At 34.3% G+C, this 21681-nt stretch overlaps 1 protein-coding gene across 1 annotated transcript in view; it reads right to left on the minus strand.

Moving 5' to 3' along the window:
- LOC108734558 (visual system homeobox 2-like) overlaps positions 1 to 21681 on the minus strand; it is a 154216-nt gene that overhangs the window by 97503 nt on the left and 35032 nt on the right. The window contains exon 4 of the mRNA XM_018466172.1: positions 13960 to 14016. Within this exon, the coding sequence (XP_018321674.1) occupies positions 13960 to 14016 (57 nt within the window). The remainder of the gene's footprint in view (positions 1 to 13959; positions 14017 to 21681) is intronic.

The following is a 21681-nucleotide window of genomic DNA, read 5'->3' on the forward strand; positions in this document are numbered from 1 at the left end:
CCCACATCCTTAACTATTTGCGAACAGTAATCTAATCTAGGTCTACCTCTACCCCTCCTAACTCCTGTTTCTGCCTCTAATATGTTTTTGACTAGACTTTCATTCCATTGTTTATTTAAAAATGAGTGAAGGTCTTCGATCGCAAGCTACGCGAGTCCCATTCATTGTTTGTGCTTTTTTTACATACAGATACTTTCAATGCACGATATTCTCGAAATGTTCATCTTTTCTCCAAGAACTAGAATATTTACGATAATACTTGTATTTATATGACGCCCAAGTTAATCATGCACGCGCAAGACTTGTGACTAGCAGTCCCGCATCCTATTTGAATTTTGATGAACGTAAAATGACGAGACTTTTAATTTTATATCATCATCATCATCATAAGGTTAGCTATCGTTAGTCCCAAAACTGGTTGGTCACGCATCTCCTGTTTTTCCTAACCTAACCTAACATTCGCATTTCCCTAAAACTAGAATATCCCACGCCCACGTGAACAGTAATTTTATATATGCCCCTCTTAATTCCTGTTTGTGCTTCTAACATGCCTCCCGCCAAGTTACCTCGCTTATATTCCTCATTGACTTCTATAGCGTCCTATGTTCTCTTTCTAATTCATTCTCATTCATAATCCTGTTTTAACATCCTCATATATTTGAAATAGATCTTCTACTTCCCGCAGCATCCAATGTCCACGTTTGACACCCATAATGGGAACCGTGTTCCAACCATGCACTTTTAATGACCTTTTCTGAATTTTTAAATTGACCGATCGCGAGCACAAAAGTAAATTGATATTAGATATTTAGATTAGATATTATTTGCAATTTGCCATTTATGTCAAAAGCAAGAGAGGGAAGCTAAAACCGATTTGTGATACTTTCTTTGTAATTTTCACTTGTACTTTATATCTATTATTATTATTCATCTATATATGTGAGATTATAGCTCAATCACGTCGATCGGTAAACTTTCAAAATTGTTATTTAACTGATTCCTTAAGGATGCTGAAGGATGAATATTTAAGGTATTCATATCAAATAAAATTGAAACGTTTGTCTGCATATTTTTAAGACACAAACGACCCTCAAAAATGCATTGTCTGTAGTTGAAACGTTCAAAATTGACATAGTCCGTAATAAAACTGTCGCATTTACTTTCTTCATTCAACTTACTTATTAGACTACAGCGGTTGCTGACAGAACGCCTACTTTTACTAACGGCAGACGTTGTAGGGAATATCGTAAACGTAGAAAAGAGATGTCAGGTAGGAATTGCAGCGGACACTAATAATGAAAAAGGAATAACATTATACCAATTAATGTGTAACAGAAAGAGATGCAGACAACTATTTGAGCATGTTGCCAGCATTGGACTTTAAAGAAAATTCTACTTTCTCAGGAATTTAGGAAAGCAAAGACGTTTGTTTAAACGTATAATTCCAACCAGGCAGTTATAAAGCCGACCCTGACCTAAACAATCTCTAACCGCTGCACTGTTTACTATTATTATCTCTTTTCACTTTGCACTACTCATGAAGCATTTCCTAACTTAACAGAGGCATGCTCAAAACGCAGCAAATGACTGCAGTACCGGAAACAAGAAAGAAGATACGTCCAATCTCACAATGTTGCTAACTTTGCTAATTGTGATCGTTCCAACTATACCTACCTGTCTTCATGAGCTAATCTTCAATCCGATAAGCCGATTTCGATGGGACTCTTTTCACGCGAATTAATTAAATTACTTAATATAGTACTTTGGCTAGTCCAAGTTCGTAACCATTGTTGAGTTATAATTAAGTAAACTGGTAAAACATTCTATTTTGTGTTTCGATTTCGTTTCATTCAAAACCGAAAAATAAAATATCCTTCATAGAAACTTATCGAGTACCCAAATAAAATTATAACAATTCCGCAATAATCATTCAAATCTCTTTCTTTTTTAAATATTCTTAATGTAACTTTTTCATCTTTGGCACCGTTTCTGACAAACGCACATACGTCACCGACTGGGCCATCAGAGCGCAATGTAAACAGAACAATTTATCCTTCGGGGTGCAAATTAAATTTTTAGCGCACGCGATGGCACCAGTAAATCAGCGTTATTAATACTCGAGTGAGCGACGGTGGCGCGGTATTGCCCGGAATCGACTAGGGCGTCGGGGTGCGAGCGGGAAGGATGAGCGGCGTCGTAGGCGTCGTCATCGTCGTCGTCCTCGCCTCTGCCGCTACCGTTACCGTCCGCGCGCTTCAGCTTATGAATTATGCGGACATAATCCGGTAATAGTGTGATAAATGGTAATTCCGATATAAATAATTGTCAATTGTAGCGTGTGGTGTGCGCGCTCGATGCACTTAATGGTCTATGAAATGTGGCCGCGTAGTCATTCACTAGTAACTCAGTTACCGGCTTGATGATTGTTCGTCATCGTATAGGACAAACGCGTAATGATAGCTAAACCGATCGAAGAACACTTAATAAACAACATATACACTGTAACGTCGATAATCCGAACTAATTTTTGTAAAGGATTATTCGGATTATCAGTCGTCTGTTATATTAGACATTCGGATTATCAAAGAGCAGTCGTCAGTTATATTAGACACAGATATGTATGTATAGGCTTTATGTTTTAAACAAATTTATTTATTTATATCAACTTCTTCCATTATTGATACAGTAATATGTTTCCATTTTGGCGCCATTTCATAATTGTTAACGTTATCATTTCGTAAGACGGACGAAATATAAGATTTTGCATGGCTTCAGAAGCCGCTTCTCGAGCGATGGTGACGTTTCCACGCCTGCGCTGTTCGGGCTATCAAGGTTCGTTCGAATTATAACTTGTGTTATTGTTGGTATTAGTGGTGGTTCAGATTATCGAGGTTGTACTGTATACAGGTGCTTACATACTAATGAGTAATAGGTGACATTGTTCCAAAGTCCTTAAATTCGGATAGAGATACTTAAAAAGACTAAGAACGTATTTGGGAATGTTTGAACCATAAACGAGGAAACGCAAACAAAGTACATTGAAGTCAAAAAGTATTTACTATAATAAACTACAATGATTTGTCAAAATCGTCAGACGTAGATTGCGGACTCAACATCTTTAGATCTCATCAGCACACCGTTGATATCAGCCAATTTACTTGCTGCTTTTAAACAGCGTTTACAAGGTAATTACGGACTGCGTGGTGAATGCCAGCGGCAATTTTTCTATTAACTACCAAACATATTATTTATAAAATAGGTAGAAAAGAAAAGTGTGCAAAATTCCAAATTAAATACTACAGAAGATTCACTTGTACATACAAATTATTGCATTTAGTGTTTGCGTATGTGTTTTTCCCTTTATCTTTTCTTTCTGCTCGGGCAAATGGCTATTACATTAGAAAAGAAAAGAAAAGTAGTTTTAAAGGTGTAATGCCTTCAGGCATTGTTAATACCACTCGTTCCAATGAGTTTACCGTCAACCTCAAGAGTTAGTGACTTAACTCTCATCTTAAACTATACAGAAAACAAAAGTAGAATCATATTTGACAAACAGAGGTTGCCACATGCAGGTATCAAGTTTATCATTTGATTTCTTTTTCCCTCAAATTAAACTATTCACTATAAATCTGATTTCCAAAACAAAGGATTAGTATCCACATTTAGATATAGAATAAATGACTTCACAGAAATACGATGGCAATTTACAATTTTTAAAACATTTATCTGTAGAACTCTGATTAAAACCATGCAGCTGAAGCTAATTTTCAGATTTTATTTCAGATAATCTATTGTTGATTACATTTCGAAGAAGAATTTGCGTTTTGTCAAGACCGAAACTAAGTCAACATTAGATACCACAAACAAAACCTTCACATCAGTAATTTTCACTCTTTGTTCATTTTTTTCCATCACTGAATTTGCTTATAACTGTACTAACAGATATAAAGAGGTAAAATTTGTAAATTTGGATATAGAAAGTACCTAATCTCCGAATTGGTTACTCAATTTTAAAACTTCTATTACTAATATTTACAATGAAACATTAGCGTGTACATGAACTGTAAGTTATACTCCATTGAAATAAAAATGCTTGTGTACACAACATATGTATTTATACGTTAACGTTAATGTTCATGTGATAACGCGAGTTATTATAACAAAAGTTAATTCAAATCAACTTCGAATGATTCAGTTACTGTTATATTACGAAAACTAATCGGAGATACGATAAGTTTACAAAAAGAAGTCGTGAGCTATCGTCGTCGTGGGTCCCATCTCCCACAACCCACACCGTGGAAGACATTTCTCCCGCGTTCGTTTTATTGAGGTTCTTCGGTGGTAGAGAAAGGAGGTATAAGCAAGCAGCCGCCGTGTCGCGTTGATGGACATGTGAATGGACTTCTCAGCACATTCATGAAGCTTTTACACCTCGAAGAATGCGCGCCATGCATACACGCGAACCGCAAAGCCGCGCATTGAACGCTTCGCATTCGTATCTATGCAGTTGTCTTTGTATGTAGGTACCAGGTAAAATAATGAAAACGAACAACCTGGTAGATATAAACAAAAAGAACGGGCTCAAAGGACGAAAACAACGGAGTATGAAAAGAGGCCCGAATTCCACAACAAGACGCTCACTCAATAAAAAAAGCAAAAAGAAAAAAGACGACCAAATAAAATCGTGAAACGAACCAACTGACAGGATCCAGGTCTATCCAGATAAATTTACAACGTAGATCGACGTTAAATAGCAGGAAATGAAATTTTTACACGACAGGTTATAACCGACAAAAAGTCCTTCACATACACTGTAGGATGTTTATGAAAAGAAAATTCATAAAAGTCGACTCTATACGTAGATATGACGATTAAATATATTTAAAAATGTAGGGATGAGTTACAGAGATAGAACAGTGATACTTAGTTTGTATGTAGACCGACAGACAGTTATAGAGCTGGAGCTGCAACGTAGAGAAGCAAATATTAAGAAGAGAGTCAGACAAGGATGTACATTGTCACCGCTACTTTTTAATCTATAGATCGAAGATGCGATCAATATCATCAAAGACAGTACAACTATACTGATAGTTATACAGAGGCAAAAAATTACTATGCTTAGATTTGTAGATGATATATGAGTATTAGCATATAGCAAGGAGGAGTTTGAAATTGCTTTAAATAAAATGGAAGCGGTATTGATAAAACAGTATTGTATGAAAATAAATAAAGTAAAACAAAAATACTGGTATGCAAGGGAATAAAAAGTAGAAGAACAGCGAATATAAAAATAGGAGACGAAAAAGAAGTGGCTGATTTTCGGTATCTAGGAAGTCAGATAATTCAACACGGAAGGAGTAGTAGGAATATAAAGCAGACGATATCGCAGGGTCGAGTCGAAATAGGCGAGATGGGTTGGTAGAACACCAGGCATGAAGGTCTAGTCAGAGACATACTAGAGTCAGAAAATGGGACTTAAGAGGAGTAGAGGTAGACCTAGATTAGATTACTGTTTGCAAATAGAAGGATGCTCAGGGTAGGAAGGAGTGGAAGTGCGTGTCCAACCAGTCTTAGGATTGACGACCTTATGATGATGATGACAGTACTGACTGGTTGGACACGCATCTCAATATGTGTCTAGCTGGTTCCTCAAGCTTAGGAAAGTGTTCTTTCAACCTCTGTTTTAATAATGTCTCCTTTTTTCTAACTTTCTGTATCCACAGTGTCCTCATCATTCGCCTGTAGCACCACATTTCAGACACATCTAATATTTTCTTTTCACGTTTCGCAGAAATGATTTCTTTTAGTTAAAGGCTATTCGACCTTACGCTAACCTCTACTTTAAATCTCTACCAGTCTTTCCATCCTGAATTATCTGACTATGTAGATAGCGAAAATCAGCAATCATTATAAATATTTTATAAAACTATAATGAATGTTCAAAGTTGAAGGCCTCATACAGCCGCGGATTGACCCCCCTAACCTTATACACTTCCAAAGACAAGATAATTTAATAATAATTAGTGCTTGTAATTTCGTTAATATTTAGAAATACCTAATAATAATTCTCAACATTNATGTAACAAAAATTTAACAAATTAGAAAAGGCTGTCTCTTACAATATGACGTTAAGAAACAATCTTTTAGACTTTGGAATAAAATTCTTCTTCATCATTTTCATTATAGATACGTATATCACAAGGTCCTTAAAAATTGTGGGGCTTGTCGAATGATGCTTTTTTGTAACAGTTTAAACACATTCCATTTGCAGAAGGCCTGAACGAAAACTAAATTGGGACATACTATGTAGGTATATTCGAAAGAACTAATTTCGTTGAATGACTACATGTGTATACGTTCGGTAAAGTTTCAAATTTACAATAACACACATGCAGTGAAAGTGACATTTCCACGAAACATAATACTCTGGTACGCTTAGGTAACATCGGTGGCGGCGCCGGATCTTGTCAACCTGTCTCTTGTCTTAAAATATTTTTTGCTTTGTCGGGAACGTTCAAAAAGTCTTTAAACATGTGCCAAATTTCCGAACGTGTTTCAATATTGTCTCTCCGGCAATTAAAGGAACATAGAATGCATTAGCTGTTTGAAATCGTTATTTGAAGTAGATCCCGGGAATTATGAAAACAAATGTCAATCATTGTCAAAGACTGCGGGTGACTCTAATAAGTAATTTGTGGTTAATTTGTTTGCACTTACTGTCATCTGGATTAGTAAAATTTGGCTAAAAAAAAAATAGAAAAGTATGCTTAGTCGCTGTCATAAAATTTATCAAAACTCATACATCACAGGATACAGATAAACAAATGCAAATCACACTTGTACAGGATTTTACAAATAACATCAAAGGGAAATATCTTATATAATATTGTTTCGATTTATTAGGTCATTAGCAAGGTATTAACTTTAAACTACTCTAAATATGTATAAAAGAATGTCACATCGTGTGAGTGGGGGTAACAACATTTTGAAAACTAGTCAAAAATGTAAGACTAATTTGCACTGTCACCCTGATAGATTTGTTGATCAGAAAGCTCTAAATTGTTCAGGTGGATATTTGCTTACTTCTTTAGTAATATACCAACATTTTGCTCAATTTTTTTTTAACTTTATCAAGGTATAATGACATTTTTATTTTTGGAAACCGCATGCATATCAAAAAATATCGATAGAGAACTTTAGAATCTTATATTGTCTTTATAGAAGTTGTGGCGAAATACACCAAAAGACACTAAAAAGTAAAAGATGAAATCGTTAGAAAAACTAAAAATCCAGAAAGCTTTTTTAAAATAAAAATATTACTCCTATGGTATAGATAGTGACATTCTTTTATATGTAGCCTACATTTACATTAATTTCTCGATAATGACCTAATAAGCCCAAATAATAATTATAAGAGGTTTCTTATTACAATTTGCAAACCTTGAACATGTGCGTTTAGTTTTTGATGACTTATTTATAGATAATATGTTCTAGAATTTTCTCACCGCATCTTTTCTACTATCACAGGATAGTAGGTACTTAATTATAATACACATTATTCCTGTTATGGATTAAGAATACGTTATTTATTTGCCAATTGTAAATTTAGAAACCCTTTTTGTTTACTATTTTTGTTTCAAATTCGCTAAATGCATTTGGTTTATTTTTGCAGCTATGTTATTAATAGATAATGGTTCCGATAAGAGACATTTTCCAATCATCATCTGCCACAGGCTGCACATGGAAAATTGTGTGAATAATAAAATAATTCGAAGTGGTCTGTATGTAGCATCGTGCTACAGATGGCGTTCACCGCGCCATTTGTAGTATTTTCTAAAACGCACTGTGTGAATAATGTTATACCTAATATATGACCAAAATGTTTAAGGTTGTAACAAAAAACTCATCAAGCTTGTTCTTCCTGATTTCAAGTTTGTGACAAATACGTATATACTGATACAATTTTACGCACTTGGTTTTCACGTTCCGTATCAAAGTATCTAAATATTAATTAATATCACAAATAACACTCAACATGAGCATTTTGACCATCGTAAGATTATAAAAAAAGTATTTATTTAATGTAAACCATAACCTAACTGTAATATGTCTAATATATTTAAATATGTTCAGTGCAAAACTATTGGCGAGAGCCGATTTTTCATCATAGTAATTTGGAGCAACTTGCGCTGGAACTCCTTACAATTATTCATTAGTCCGTCGCCGTCGGTTTGATTTAGACGGTAGTATAGAAATTCGTTATCTACACCACAAAAACTATGTGTAACCACACTATCTGCTACTTGTATATAAAATTCAGGTACATTTTCTCGATTTATAGGTCTACCTACTACATCTATAGTTTTCACTGTACTTAACAAGTTTAGAAAGTAAAATTTTTGAATAGTCTGGGATGTATATTAAATTAAAAGACAGAGTAACAACCTAAATATAATTGGTATCTAATGTTATTCAAAATCAATTGCATTTACATACAAATGAGCTCTCTACTTACAGTATCTTCTTTATTAGATAATAATTTTAATGAAATGTAAATATATAGACTAAAAACCCAAAACTATGTAATATTAATCATTAATGCTTCTCCAATATGAAGAATATTAACATTTCCTTTCAAGTCGTTAATTTTTGGTAAAACATTTTAAATCTTTACTAATGTAACAAAAATTTAACAAATTAGAAAAGGCTGTCTCTTACAATATGACGTTAAGAAACAATCTTTTAGACTTTGGAATAAAATTCTTCTTCATTTGTGACCCATAGTGCATTTACAGAAATTGTTCCTGGTTAGTAGAAATGTAGAATATAGTACAGTCATTTAATAATCTTTGTAACACTATTTNGGATTATTCGGATTATCAGTCGTCTGTTATATTAGACATTCGGATTATCAAAGAGCAGTCGTCAGTTATATTAGACACAGATATGTATGTATAGGCTTTATGTTTTAAACAAATTTATTTATTTATATCAACTTCTTCCATTATTGATACAGTAATATGTTTCCATTTTGGCGCCATTTCATAATTGTTAACGTTATCATTTCGTAAGACGGACGAAATATAAGATTTTGCATGGCTTCAGAAGCCGCTTCTCGAGCGATGGTGACGTTTCCACGCCTGCGCTGTTCGGGCTATCAAGGTTCGTTCGAATTATAACTTGTGTTATTGTTGGTATTAGTGGTGGTTCAGATTATCGAGGTTGTACTGTATACAGGTGCTTACATACTAATGAGTAATAGGTGACATTGTTCCAAAGTCCTTAAATTCGGATAGAGATACTTAAAAAGACTAAGAACGTATTTGGGAATGTTTGAACCATAAACGAGGAAACGCAAACAAAGTACATTGAAGTCAAAAAGTATTTACTATAATAAACTACAATGATTTGTCAAAATCGTCAGACGTAGATTGCGGACTCAACATCTTTAGATCTCATCAGCACACCGTTGATATCAGCCAATTTACTTGCTGCTTTTAAACAGCGTTTACAAGGTAATTACGGACTGCGTGGTGAATGCCAGCGGCAATTTTTCTATTAACTACCAAACATATTATTTATAAAATAGGTAGAAAAGAAAAGTGTGCAAAATTCCAAATTAAATACTACAGAAGATTCACTTGTACATACAAATTATTGCATTTAGTGTTTGCGTATGTGTTTTTCCCTTTATCTTTTCTTTCTGCTCGGGCAAATGGCTATTACATTAGAAAAGAAAAGAAAAGTAGTTTTAAAGGTGTAATGCCTTCAGGCATTGTTAATACCACTCGTTCCAATGAGTTTACCGTCAACCTCAAGAGTTAGTGACTTAACTCTCATCTTAAACTATACAGAAAACAAAAGTAGAATCATATTTGACAAACAGAGGTTGCCACATGCAGGTATCAAGTTTATCATTTGATTTCTTTTTCCCTCAAATTAAACTATTCACTATAAATCTGATTTCCAAAACAAAGGATTAGTATCCACATTTAGATATAGAATAAATGACTTCACAGAAATACGATGGCAATTTACAATTTTTAAAACATTTATCTGTAGAACTCTGATTAAAACCATGCAGCTGAAGCTAATTTTCAGATTTTATTTCAGATAATCTATTGTTGATTACATTTCGAAGAAGAATTTGCGTTTTGTCAAGACCGAAACTAAGTCAACATTAGATACCACAAACAAAACCTTCACATCAGTAATTTTCACTCTTTGTTCATTTTTTTCCATCACTGAATTTGCTTATAACTGTACTAACAGATATAAAGAGGTAAAATTTGTAAATTTGGATATAGAAAGTACCTAATCTCCGAATTGGTTACTCAATTTTAAAACTTCTATTACTAATATTTACAATGAAACATTAGCGTGTACATGAACTGTAAGTTATACTCCATTGAAATAAAAATGCTTGTGTACACAACATATGTATTTATACGTTAACGTTAATGTTCATGTGATAACGCGAGTTATTATAACAAAAGTTAATTCAAATCAACTTCGAATGATTCAGTTACTGTTATATTACGAAAACTAATCGGAGATACGATAAGTTTACAAAAAGAAGTCGTGAGCTATCGTCGTCGTGGGTCCCATCTCCCACAACCCACACCGTGGAAGACATTTCTCCCGCGTTCGTTTTATTGAGGTTCTTCGGTGGTAGAGAAAGGAGGTATAAGCAAGCAGCCGCCGTGTCGCGTTGATGGACATGTGAATGGACTTCTCAGCACATTCATGAAGCTTTTACACCTCGAAGAATGCGCGCCATGCATACACGCGAACCGCAAAGCCGCGCATTGAACGCTTCGCATTCGTATCTATGCAGTTGTCTTTGTATGTAGGTACCAGGTAAAATAATGAAAACGAACAACCTGGTAGATATAAACAAAAAGAACGGGCTCAAAGGACGAAAACAACGGAGTATGAAAAGAGGCCCGAATTCCACAACAAGACGCTCACTCAATAAAAAAAGCAAAAAGAAAAAAGACGACCAAATAAAATCGTGAAACGAACCAACTGACAGGATCCAGGTCTATCCAGATAAATTTACAACGTAGATCGACGTTAAATAGCAGGAAATGAAATTTTTACACGACAGGTTATAACCGACAAAAAGTCCTTCACATACACTGTAGGATGTTTATGAAAAGAAAATTCATAAAAGTCGACTCTATACGTAGATATGACGATTAAATATATTTAAAAATGTAGGGATGAGTTACAGAGATAGAACAGTGATACTTAGTTTGTATGTAGACCGACAGACAGTTATAGAGCTGGAGCTGCAACGTAGAGAAGCAAATATTAAGAAGAGAGTCAGACAAGGATGTACATTGTCACCGCTACTTTTTAATCTATAGATCGAAGATGCGATCAATATCATCAAAGACAGTACAACTATACTGATAGTTATACAGAGGCAAAAAATTACTATGCTTAGATTTGTAGATGATATATGAGTATTAGCATATAGCAAGGAGGAGTTTGAAATTGCTTTAAATAAAATGGAAGCGGTATTGATAAAACAGTATTGTATGAAAATAAATAAAGTAAAACAAAAATACTGGTATGCAAGGGAATAAAAAGTAGAAGAACAGCGAATATAAAAATAGGAGACGAAAAAGAAGTGGCTGATTTTCGGTATCTAGGAAGTCAGATAATTCAACACGGAAGGAGTAGTAGGAATATAAAGCAGACGATATCGCAGGGTCGAGTCGAAATAGGCGAGATGGGTTGGTAGAACACCAGGCATGAAGGTCTAGTCAGAGACATACTAGAGTCAGAAAATGGGACTTAAGAGGAGTAGAGGTAGACCTAGATTAGATTACTGTTTGCAAATAGAAGGATGCTCAGGGTAGGAAGGAGTGGAAGTGCGTGTCCAACCAGTCTTAGGATTGACGACCTTATGATGATGATGACAGTACTGACTGGTTGGACACGCATCTCAATATGTGTCTAGCTGGTTCCTCAAGCTTAGGAAAGTGTTCTTTCAACCTCTGTTTTAATAATGTCTCCTTTTTTCTAACTTTCTGTATCCACAGTGTCCTCATCATTCGCCTGTAGCACCACATTTCAGACACATCTAATATTTTCTTTTCACGTTTCGCAGAAATGATTTCTTTTAGTTAAAGGCTATTCGACCTTACGCTAACCTCTACTTTAAATCTCTACCAGTCTTTCCATCCTGAATTATCTGACTATGTAGATAGCGAAAATCAGCAATCATTATAAATATTTTATAAAACTATAATGAATGTTCAAAGTTGAAGGCCTCATACAGCCGCGGATTGACCCCCCTAACCTTATACACTTCCAAAGACAAGATAATTTAATAATAATTAGTGCTTGTAATTTCGTTAATATTTAGAAATACCTAATAATAATTCTCAACATTTCTTGCTGTTCTTCCCAAAAAGGCAACCTAAACATTTCTCGAAACATGTTCATGAAATAAGGAAACATAACTGCAGTTGAGAATCCTCACGGATATTTCGACTTTCATTTTGAACAATGAGTTGTGTTTTTAATTTCTCATATGTTTGTGAAGCATTTTTTCGAAAATCAAACTTACAATGAATTCACCACGTGATTAATGATGCAAATGTAGCTACATATAAAACATAAACAACACCTTACTAATTAAGACCCTAGAATTAATAATATATATTGTATTACCTATAGTATAAAAATAAAATTTTATTCATTTTGTGCTGCATTTTTTAAAAATCTGTTTTAAAGTATAAAAGTGCGGCCCCCCTTCATCTAAATGACTCCTAAAATCATTTAGATAACTACCTAAAGTAGAACAAGCTAGGGATTTATTCCCATATGTAAAGTTTTGTGAACTAAGGGAATATAGTTTCGGTTACAGTACGGATGCCAGCATGATTAAACTGTAAATGACATACACCATCGGCAACGGTACCCATTCGTCAAAGTTTGAACGGGTTCAACTAGTAGTGATAAGACACAATTTCCATTTTAAGGACGCTTTAAGTATATAAATTCGGACACTTAACGCTTCAAAATTTTCGAGACCTTTTATCATGCAGTGTTTCAAGGAAAAATTCTTCTACACGTTTTAGTTCGGTTCTAGTGTACTTGAGCACGATTCAAAAACAAAAGAACAATTCAGAGAATGGAATCGCACTGGTTCCCTCCGTGTCGTGTTCCAAAATAATAAGCAGAAAAGGCGCTACTTAGAACAAAAGACAAAACTATAACGGAAGCGATTCGTCAGTTTCTACTAAATTGGGGAAAGAATAAACGTAGCAGAAATTTTTTAAAAACTTATGAACAACGTATTTTGAATTTTTTTACTTCATTGCGTTTATGTTCATAGAATAAAATGTATGTTAGGTATTAATAAAAATGATACCAATATAAATTTCAAATAACACAAACGCGGAAACGAACTGGAGATGTATGCAATATTCAGGTTAGGATCAGAAACGAAAGCTAATAGGTATTGGCTACTAGAAAAGGAAAAATTATGCAGAATGTATAATAAAGAGGAAGAAATACTTCAACATGTCCTAGGAAAATGTGAGCACACGGTCTCAGGACCTCAGCAAAGAATGTAGAATATAATATAGATAAATAACACACGCACATAGTAAAAGAAAATTTGATTGAAATTTAGATTAGTATCATTTTTATTAAGTTATGAATTGTATTGTTTCACCGGCAAGATCGCAGTTAACATTATTTCAATTAAGTATTGATAGACTCCATTTTATATATGATATACTAAAATTTATGAACAGTATTTTTAGTAATAGCATTTCAATTTATAAAATATACATTTTGTACCTATGTAACCTTTATTTAATGTCAATACAAGGCAGTATTTCGGAATAGTTTTGAAAATTTTTTAATCCTTATCGAAGATATTAAACTGGACAGTTAGTAATAACAATGATTAGGTACCATGTGTCACTTACTTACCCGGCAGACAGCCGCCAGGACCGGACGTAGGAAAAGCTGATTTCAACTGCGAAAAACCTGAAAAAATAGTATAATTACCTTATTGAATTCATGAGAATAATTCAAAACTATGAAAATTGTTTATGAAATAATCATTATCAAAAAAAAATTATTATTACCTAATACTATTAGATTGATGTTTGATAAGCAGTTAGTAACACCTACTCAAAATTAATCCTTATATTAATTTCGGTGTTATATGGTTTTTCAAATAAAATGGAAGCGGTACTGACAGATCAGTACTGTATGAAAATAAATAAAAGTAAAACTAAAATACTGGTATGCAACGGAAGAAAAAGTAGGGAAAGAGCGAATATAAAGATAGGAGACGAAAAATTAGAAGAAGTGGCTGATTTTAGATACCTAGGAAGTCAGATAAGTCAGGAAGGAATGAGTAGTAGAGATATAAAGCAGAGGATAGAGCAGGGTCGTGTCGCCTTTAATAAAAAGAAGTCACTTCTATGCTCGCGAACCGTTAATTTAGAATTTCGAAAAAGGTTGTTAACGGTGTATGTTTGGAGCACGGCGTTGTACGGGTGCGAAACACGGACAGTGGGAGCGGCGGAAAAGAAAAGGTTAGAAGCGTTCGAAATGTGGTGTTATAGGCGGATGATGAGGATATCGTGGGTAGAAAAGGTTAGAAATGAAGAAGGTATTGGAAAGAATAGGAGAACAGAGTACTCTATGGAAGTCAATAAAAAATAGGCGAGATAGGTTGGTAGGACACCTTCTCAGGCATGAAGGTCTAGTCAGAGACATATTAGAGGCAGAAACAGGAGTTAGGAGGGGTAGAGGTAGACGTAGATTAGATTACTGTTCGCAAATAGCTAAGGATGTGGGCTGTTCTAGTTTTAGGGAAATGCAGAGATTAGCTCAGGATAGGAAAGAGTGGAGGTACGTGTCCAACCAGTCTTAGGACTGATGACCTTATGATGATGATGATGGTGGTTTTTCAGATATTTACACGTACTGCTCTCAAACAAATTTAACCCTATAGATAGAACCTACTCCAAGTTTTGTCCACGTGCTTATCGGTTAAAAATTATGACCGATTTCCAGCATGTTTCACATGATAAATATCGTTCGTTTAAGAGCCCCCTTAATACCATTCATCGCAGCAATAGGTATAGATTTACACTCATTTGATCATAAAGACCTGGCAATATCCTATTATGCGAAAATCTGCGCTCGTATTTTCACAAAAGAGCATTTCTGGCGGTCAAAACATATTTAAAGCGATCTACAATCAGACAAGCCAGTTTAGTCCTTAAGATCGGCAAGCCAAGGGAGCACTATCCCGTTTGCCGGACTTTTCTATGGGCCATTATGTCTGAATAGTGCCTTGTAAAGATCGTAAGTAGATTTAGTCGTCTCAGATTATCTACTATTGTGCGGTAGAATGTCGTGTGACGGCTAAGGCCATTCAACAAAATGCGGAAGCTACTGCGGTCGTGGGGTTCCGGATGGAGTGTTACTTGATAGTTTTAGTGGGACTGGTATGTTTCCAACAGTTCCATTAAAACGGTATTTAATCATCGAATTATAGCCATTGTACGTTAACAAATTGTTAAACCACAAACATCAACATATTATATATTACAAGCATATCAACTAAAGGAAAATATCTATTAGGAATATTAAAATCTCTGAATGTGAAAAAATATTTGGCATAATCATCAGAGATGTGATTTATTTGAAATAGTTGCATTTAAAATGAAAATACAAAATAAAAAATATCTATTTTTGTCGTANAATGTAAAGTAAACCAAAGTCAAGCAATTTCGACATTTTAAGGAGTTTGTCGTTAAATCGAGTGACGTTATAGAGTTTACACTGTACTTTCCCAAAGGTATTTTCTATTTCTAAAATGCAAAATACATTTTTGCCGTTAAAAGTTTTGCTAGTATTACCGATCAAACATTATATAAAATGGACAAGGGACGAAGGGACATTCCATGAATTCTTTTTAATCATAAACGGAAGAGATCCCAAAAAATTCTAAACTCCTGGGAAATGGATAATTTAAAATATTGAATCGATATTGTTTTATGGGGTCAATTTCGACATTTTAAGGAGTTTGTCGTTAAATCGAGTGACGTTATAGAGTTTACACTGTACTTTTCCAAACGTATTTTGTGTTTCTAAAATGCAAAATACATTTTTATCGTTAAAAGTTTTGCTGATATCACTGATCAAACACTATGTAAAATGATGAATGAAAGTTGATCACATTGGCTATTGAAGGTAACATAAACTTAAATATTTAACTGATGAGAGCCCAAAAAATTCTAAACTCATTGGAAATGGTTAATCTAAAATATTGGATCGGTATTGTTTTCTGGGTTCAATGTCTTGGTCCATGAAATCTTGAAGTTCCAAATCACCACTTATCGTACCTTTAGCAAGGTACCATGACAAAACAGCCCACAAAACAATATCGAATTGATATACGTCAGCTGTGTAAAACTGAATACTACAACATATTGTGGTGTGCCAATAAATGCCTATAATCCAAAATTCTTAGAAAACGATTCGAAAAACTTCACTAGTTAGATGAACCCAAAGCTAAAGAAACTATGGATTCCATTTATTTTTCTTATTACAATGTTTAAAAGATGGGAAACAAAATGAGGTTGTAAATATTTTGATATAAAATGACTGATGTTGATTTTACATCAATAAAATTATTTGCTCTGATCTTTCACGGTAAACAAAATATTTTGGCAGTATGTAACGTACATGCATACACCATCATCATCATGCCCATTATAACGCCTTCACCCCGAAGACACCCGTTACACACGCACCTCTCCACAATTCGTGTGCAATTAAGACAAAAATGACCCTTAAAGTTGACCACAAAGTCTAAAATTACGCTTCTTTTTTCTATTTGTCTGATTACCTTTCTGCCTCCTCTGTCTGCGTGTAAGGCTGAACCGATTTCAGTTCGATTTTACAAATATCTAGAGGGCATCAGGGGTAATATAGGCTACTTTAGTTAATTGTTTATTGATCATAATAATTGTATTTATTACCAGTAATTAAAAATAGTCCCGAGCGGGCTAAATCGCAGATAAAAGCCAGTTTATACTACGCATTTTTATAAAAAAGTTATATACCCGTAAATAAAATTAAACAAATTAAACTCTCCCTTAATTTTTATCGAAACTTTGCTGTCATTCGCCGTATTACACGATTTATGAGAATTTTTTGGTGTAAGTGATGGCATAATCTTCTCAGTAGCCGACACATACACATGTATGTACATATAAAGGTATACGTATGTAGTGGAAGGATATAACAAGGACAAAAGTGGAAGAGGAGGAGGTTAGAGGGGCTATCGGATCAGGTGTCGTATGTCACCGACTCAATGGGACGAAAAGAGCGCTTAAAGTGCCTGCTTATTGAAATCCAATTTGTTGGATCGACACCCTTTCACGCCAAAGGTGATAGATACGTAAATGCTGTTGCTGCTAGTTCTCCTCTTGTGCTTGCCAGCACCTCAATACATGTAGAAATTGCTGAACAGCTGCTTATACGGAATACTGTATGTTAATATGGAGATAACATCGTTATATGTAGTCGATAGCTCTACCATCTCAGGATATTCAGAGAAACTGAAACGGACCAGGAAAGAAAAAAAAATTGCTTTACGAAAACTACATGTTTAGTGTGTATATAAAGGTAAAGAAATTTAAATGTACGTAATCCAAATAAGAAAATTGACGACATCAAAATCTTACCTAAAACTTAAAATTAACGATAATTTCCATTTATTTGGAGTCTAATGAGGAAAATATTGACTGAGAAATAGGTGAATCAATTCGAATAACGAGAAGATAAAAACTGATGCATCTAATTATAAGAGAATAGGTACAAAATATTTTACTCTTTACATCATAATATTTCAGGATAATATTCAGGATACTTATTGAAATTGACATCAATCTTTGCCTCTTGGTTCCTCCTAATTAAGTTTACGAAAGATTCCAAACAATGTTTTAGTTTTGCCAACAGTCCTACAAATTTTAGTTGTGTAATAGACAGTAGTATAGATAGAGTACAGACTGGAGTTAACAATGCCTTCCAAAAAATACTATTATTCGAAATTTCAAGCACGAGTACGTTTAAGAGTCCATAACGTGTAGCATAGGTACTCAAGTTGTCACTCTCCAATTTTGGAAAATCTTGTTTCATTTGGTTTAACTCACTTCCTCAAAGCTCGCTTAGATTTTTTTGAGACATACTTGACAAAAGTACAAAATATTTGTTTGAAAGAGTATAGTCCAAGTATATTAATTACAAAAACATGTTGAGTTTATTACTATTACTACATGCTACTACTACAACATCATTAATTATAAAGGACTCATAGGAATAGGTATGTTCAGGTCTATTTTGTATACGTTTCAAAATATCATTCGTTCCTCTCATTATTACAGAAAGATTCACTGTAAACGTAGGTACATATGCATTATTTACTGACGATCGGTTTTGGTTGATCTTTGATACGTCTCCTATATATACGGGATTGTCCTTTATTGAAATATCCTGTATTCTGTGCGCTCCGTTTTTGTCCCATTTCATAATAATGACGACAAAATATTCTGCTTAATTATTTACATACCAAAAATCAAATAAAACTATATCCAATTTTACTTCACGAAAAAGACTTTGGGATTTGTTTATCTTTTACTAAATGTAGTCACAGTCTGTGCAAGAATTACGTCAACCCCATGGACCTTTATTGTGATGTGGACAACTGAAGCATGAAATTGTTACTTAACGTAAAAAAAATACAATTTTATAGGCAAATTCCTAATTGACAATAGGAAGCCCACTTCAAAAATTTAATTAATTTCCGCAAAAACTGATAATGACATGGGAAATTATCGCACAACCGCATTGTACAGACTGTATTATGATTTTGTAAGCAGAAAACAGCGAAATATCTAATTAGTGAATCTTCTCCCGTGGTTTTGTAGTCATTTACGTTAACAAAATCATGACAACGTTACTCGTCAGCTTGTCACAATGTATTAGTAACGCAATTAGTGACTAGAGTGCGTTTGAGAAGCTTTCAATATGCGCATAAACAATTTGATTCCGCTCTAACAGCTAAAACAATATTATGCAGAAACTGTACTTGCATACTCACATACATACATACATACATATATACGTGGATGCAAGTATGTACTTGCAACATACATACATACATATATATAATATATGTACACATACATACGTGCAAAGCCTCGTTGGTTCGCTGCAGTCGCTTCACCGAGCGCGTAGAAAATTGAATTACGCGAAAACAAAGGGGACGGCGGGGAGAAGAACGGCACTGCGCCGACTTCCTAACAATTGGGAGGAAAGGGGTTTGTTACGTACATAATTAACTACGGCTTGATAATTAATTAGTTCCAGGAAGCGCCGCTCGTCGGCGCCACTCTCGATGCTGTTGAAGCCAAATTCGCTTATGCCCTACGCTACTGACTGAATCTAGATGGCTGTGGCGGTATCGACCACCACCCCATTCTAAAAAACACGTACTACACACACACATACATACTCCTTCGTTCGTACCGCTTTATTAAAAAGCCGCGCCACGCCGCGACTCGTCGCTTCGACAAAGTAGAAACGCACTCGATAATATACGCTCCCAATACTTCCATTAAATAATCATCAGAGACTTCGATTCCAACTGGCGTGCCTTGCCGCCTCGACCTACCCCAACACTCGTTTCGTTCAGATCTGTTAACTTTATTCTACTCGGTTCTGATATTTTCATTTGAAAGAGCCTAATGTATGAACGATATTAATTATTGTCGTCACACATTAGTCCTTAATTTAAAAAAAATATATCCGAATGTTTAATAATATTTGTATATTTTAATATTTCATAAACTGAATATACAAACAGGTTTCGAATAAATTGGATATTGACAAATTGGTAAAGATTTTCCCGGCCAGTATGTGATGCTGTCCTAATTGGGGTCTAAACTAAAGGTCGTCATCGATTGGAAGTACTTTCTAACGCTTCTAGCACGAGTGGAGAGTTTTTTCAGAGGTCCGATACTGGATGTTGGACTAAAGGACCTCTGAAGAAGTTTTCCACTAGAGCTAGCGAAACGTTAGGAAATACCAACACCGGCCTTTAGCAGGACAGCATCAGTTCAGTTTGGATATTCAAACCAAATTATAAACAAATACTTGAATACGTACTTAAATATGAAAAAATCCGTCCTCCACTCTATACTGGTTATATATCAGGGTATAGGTAAGTTGAGCCAAATGCAAAAATAATTTCATAACCTTTAGGGATATAAACCAGAGGATAGCGCAGGGTCGTGTCGTATGATGATGATGAACCTTTATTATTTTGTACTATGACTACAATAAAGATATATGTTACAATAAGATGAGATTTCATTTATAATGCGATCTGACTTGGAAAGGCTACTTTTCACATTCTTCTAGTCCATTTGTCAATTCTAGTTATGACTAGAGAAAACTAGAATTAAATTCTCACTTCGTTCTAGTCGTCACTATACACATTTTGGTTAAAAATAAACTCTAATTTTAATGTAAAGTCTGCAGTTAATACAGATCCACAGTGACTGTGAGAGACTGTGAACTTCTACTAATTATTTCTTTTCTGATGGATATAGGATCATAGGATTGCGGTAGGAGTAGACAACACTAACGAAGTCGCCCTTTCCTTTTTTTTATTTGATAGTTAGCATACTCTTGTTGATAGCATTGTGATTACTAAAAGCATACGTACTTGATTCATTTTACTTATAAGTACATATAATTAATATTAAATCGATCATCATCGTCTCTAACTCTTCAGTAAAAGTGAAATACTTTAGTTTTAACTAAGATTTTATCAGACAGTTCTAGTTTTTCCTAGTGGAAGCTGCAATTGACTAAAGAAGATTGTTAAAACTAGTTTTCCCTAGACAAATCGCGGTTTAACTGAAATCGGGTTTTTAAGGTAACGTACATATACTAGACATATTTTCCTTAACTTCATTGTATAAGTATAAAACTAATTGTATCATTATTAAATGTTGGGTGTACAATATTGATTGAAAAATTAAATTACAGAAAAATGAAGAAATTTAATAACAAATGTTCGATTTACGTTTTTAAATAATAACTTCAACGTTTTCTTTAGTGCATTCAATAGAATTAAATTGATTTTGGAAATTGTATATGTATTAGCGTAACATTTTCGCCGTGCTAATGAAGCAGATTGTGGTATGAAGTGGAAGTGTGGGAAGGATCCTTTTAAAGGTAAAATCCGTGTAGGTACGTGACAATGGTGTGGCTTATTAAAGGATGAAAGTACTTGCAACGGTTCTCTCGAAAAGAATAAAAAAGAAAAGAGATATACCGTTGTAATCAGCAGCAATCGCAAAACGTACGTTAACACGACTTTTGAATGAAAACAACCGATTTGGCTACGCCTTTCCACATAAAATTTTGTGATCTTTTTAAAAATGATAAAAATAAACATAGATTAGGAATGGCATAGGAACTATAGTTTTATATATCTAGATATTAACCACTGTAGAAAATTTTTAAATAATAGATGGAGATGCTATAAAACAAAAATACTGGTATGTAAGGGAAGAAGAAGAAAAAGTAAGGAAAGAGGGAATATAAAGATAGGAG

This window comes from Agrilus planipennis, unplaced genomic scaffold, assembly GCF_000699045.2.
Source record: "Agrilus planipennis isolate EAB-ADULT unplaced genomic scaffold, Apla_2.0 scaffold62, whole genome shotgun sequence".
NCBI classification, from domain to species: domain Eukaryota; kingdom Metazoa; phylum Arthropoda; class Insecta; order Coleoptera; family Buprestidae; genus Agrilus; species Agrilus planipennis.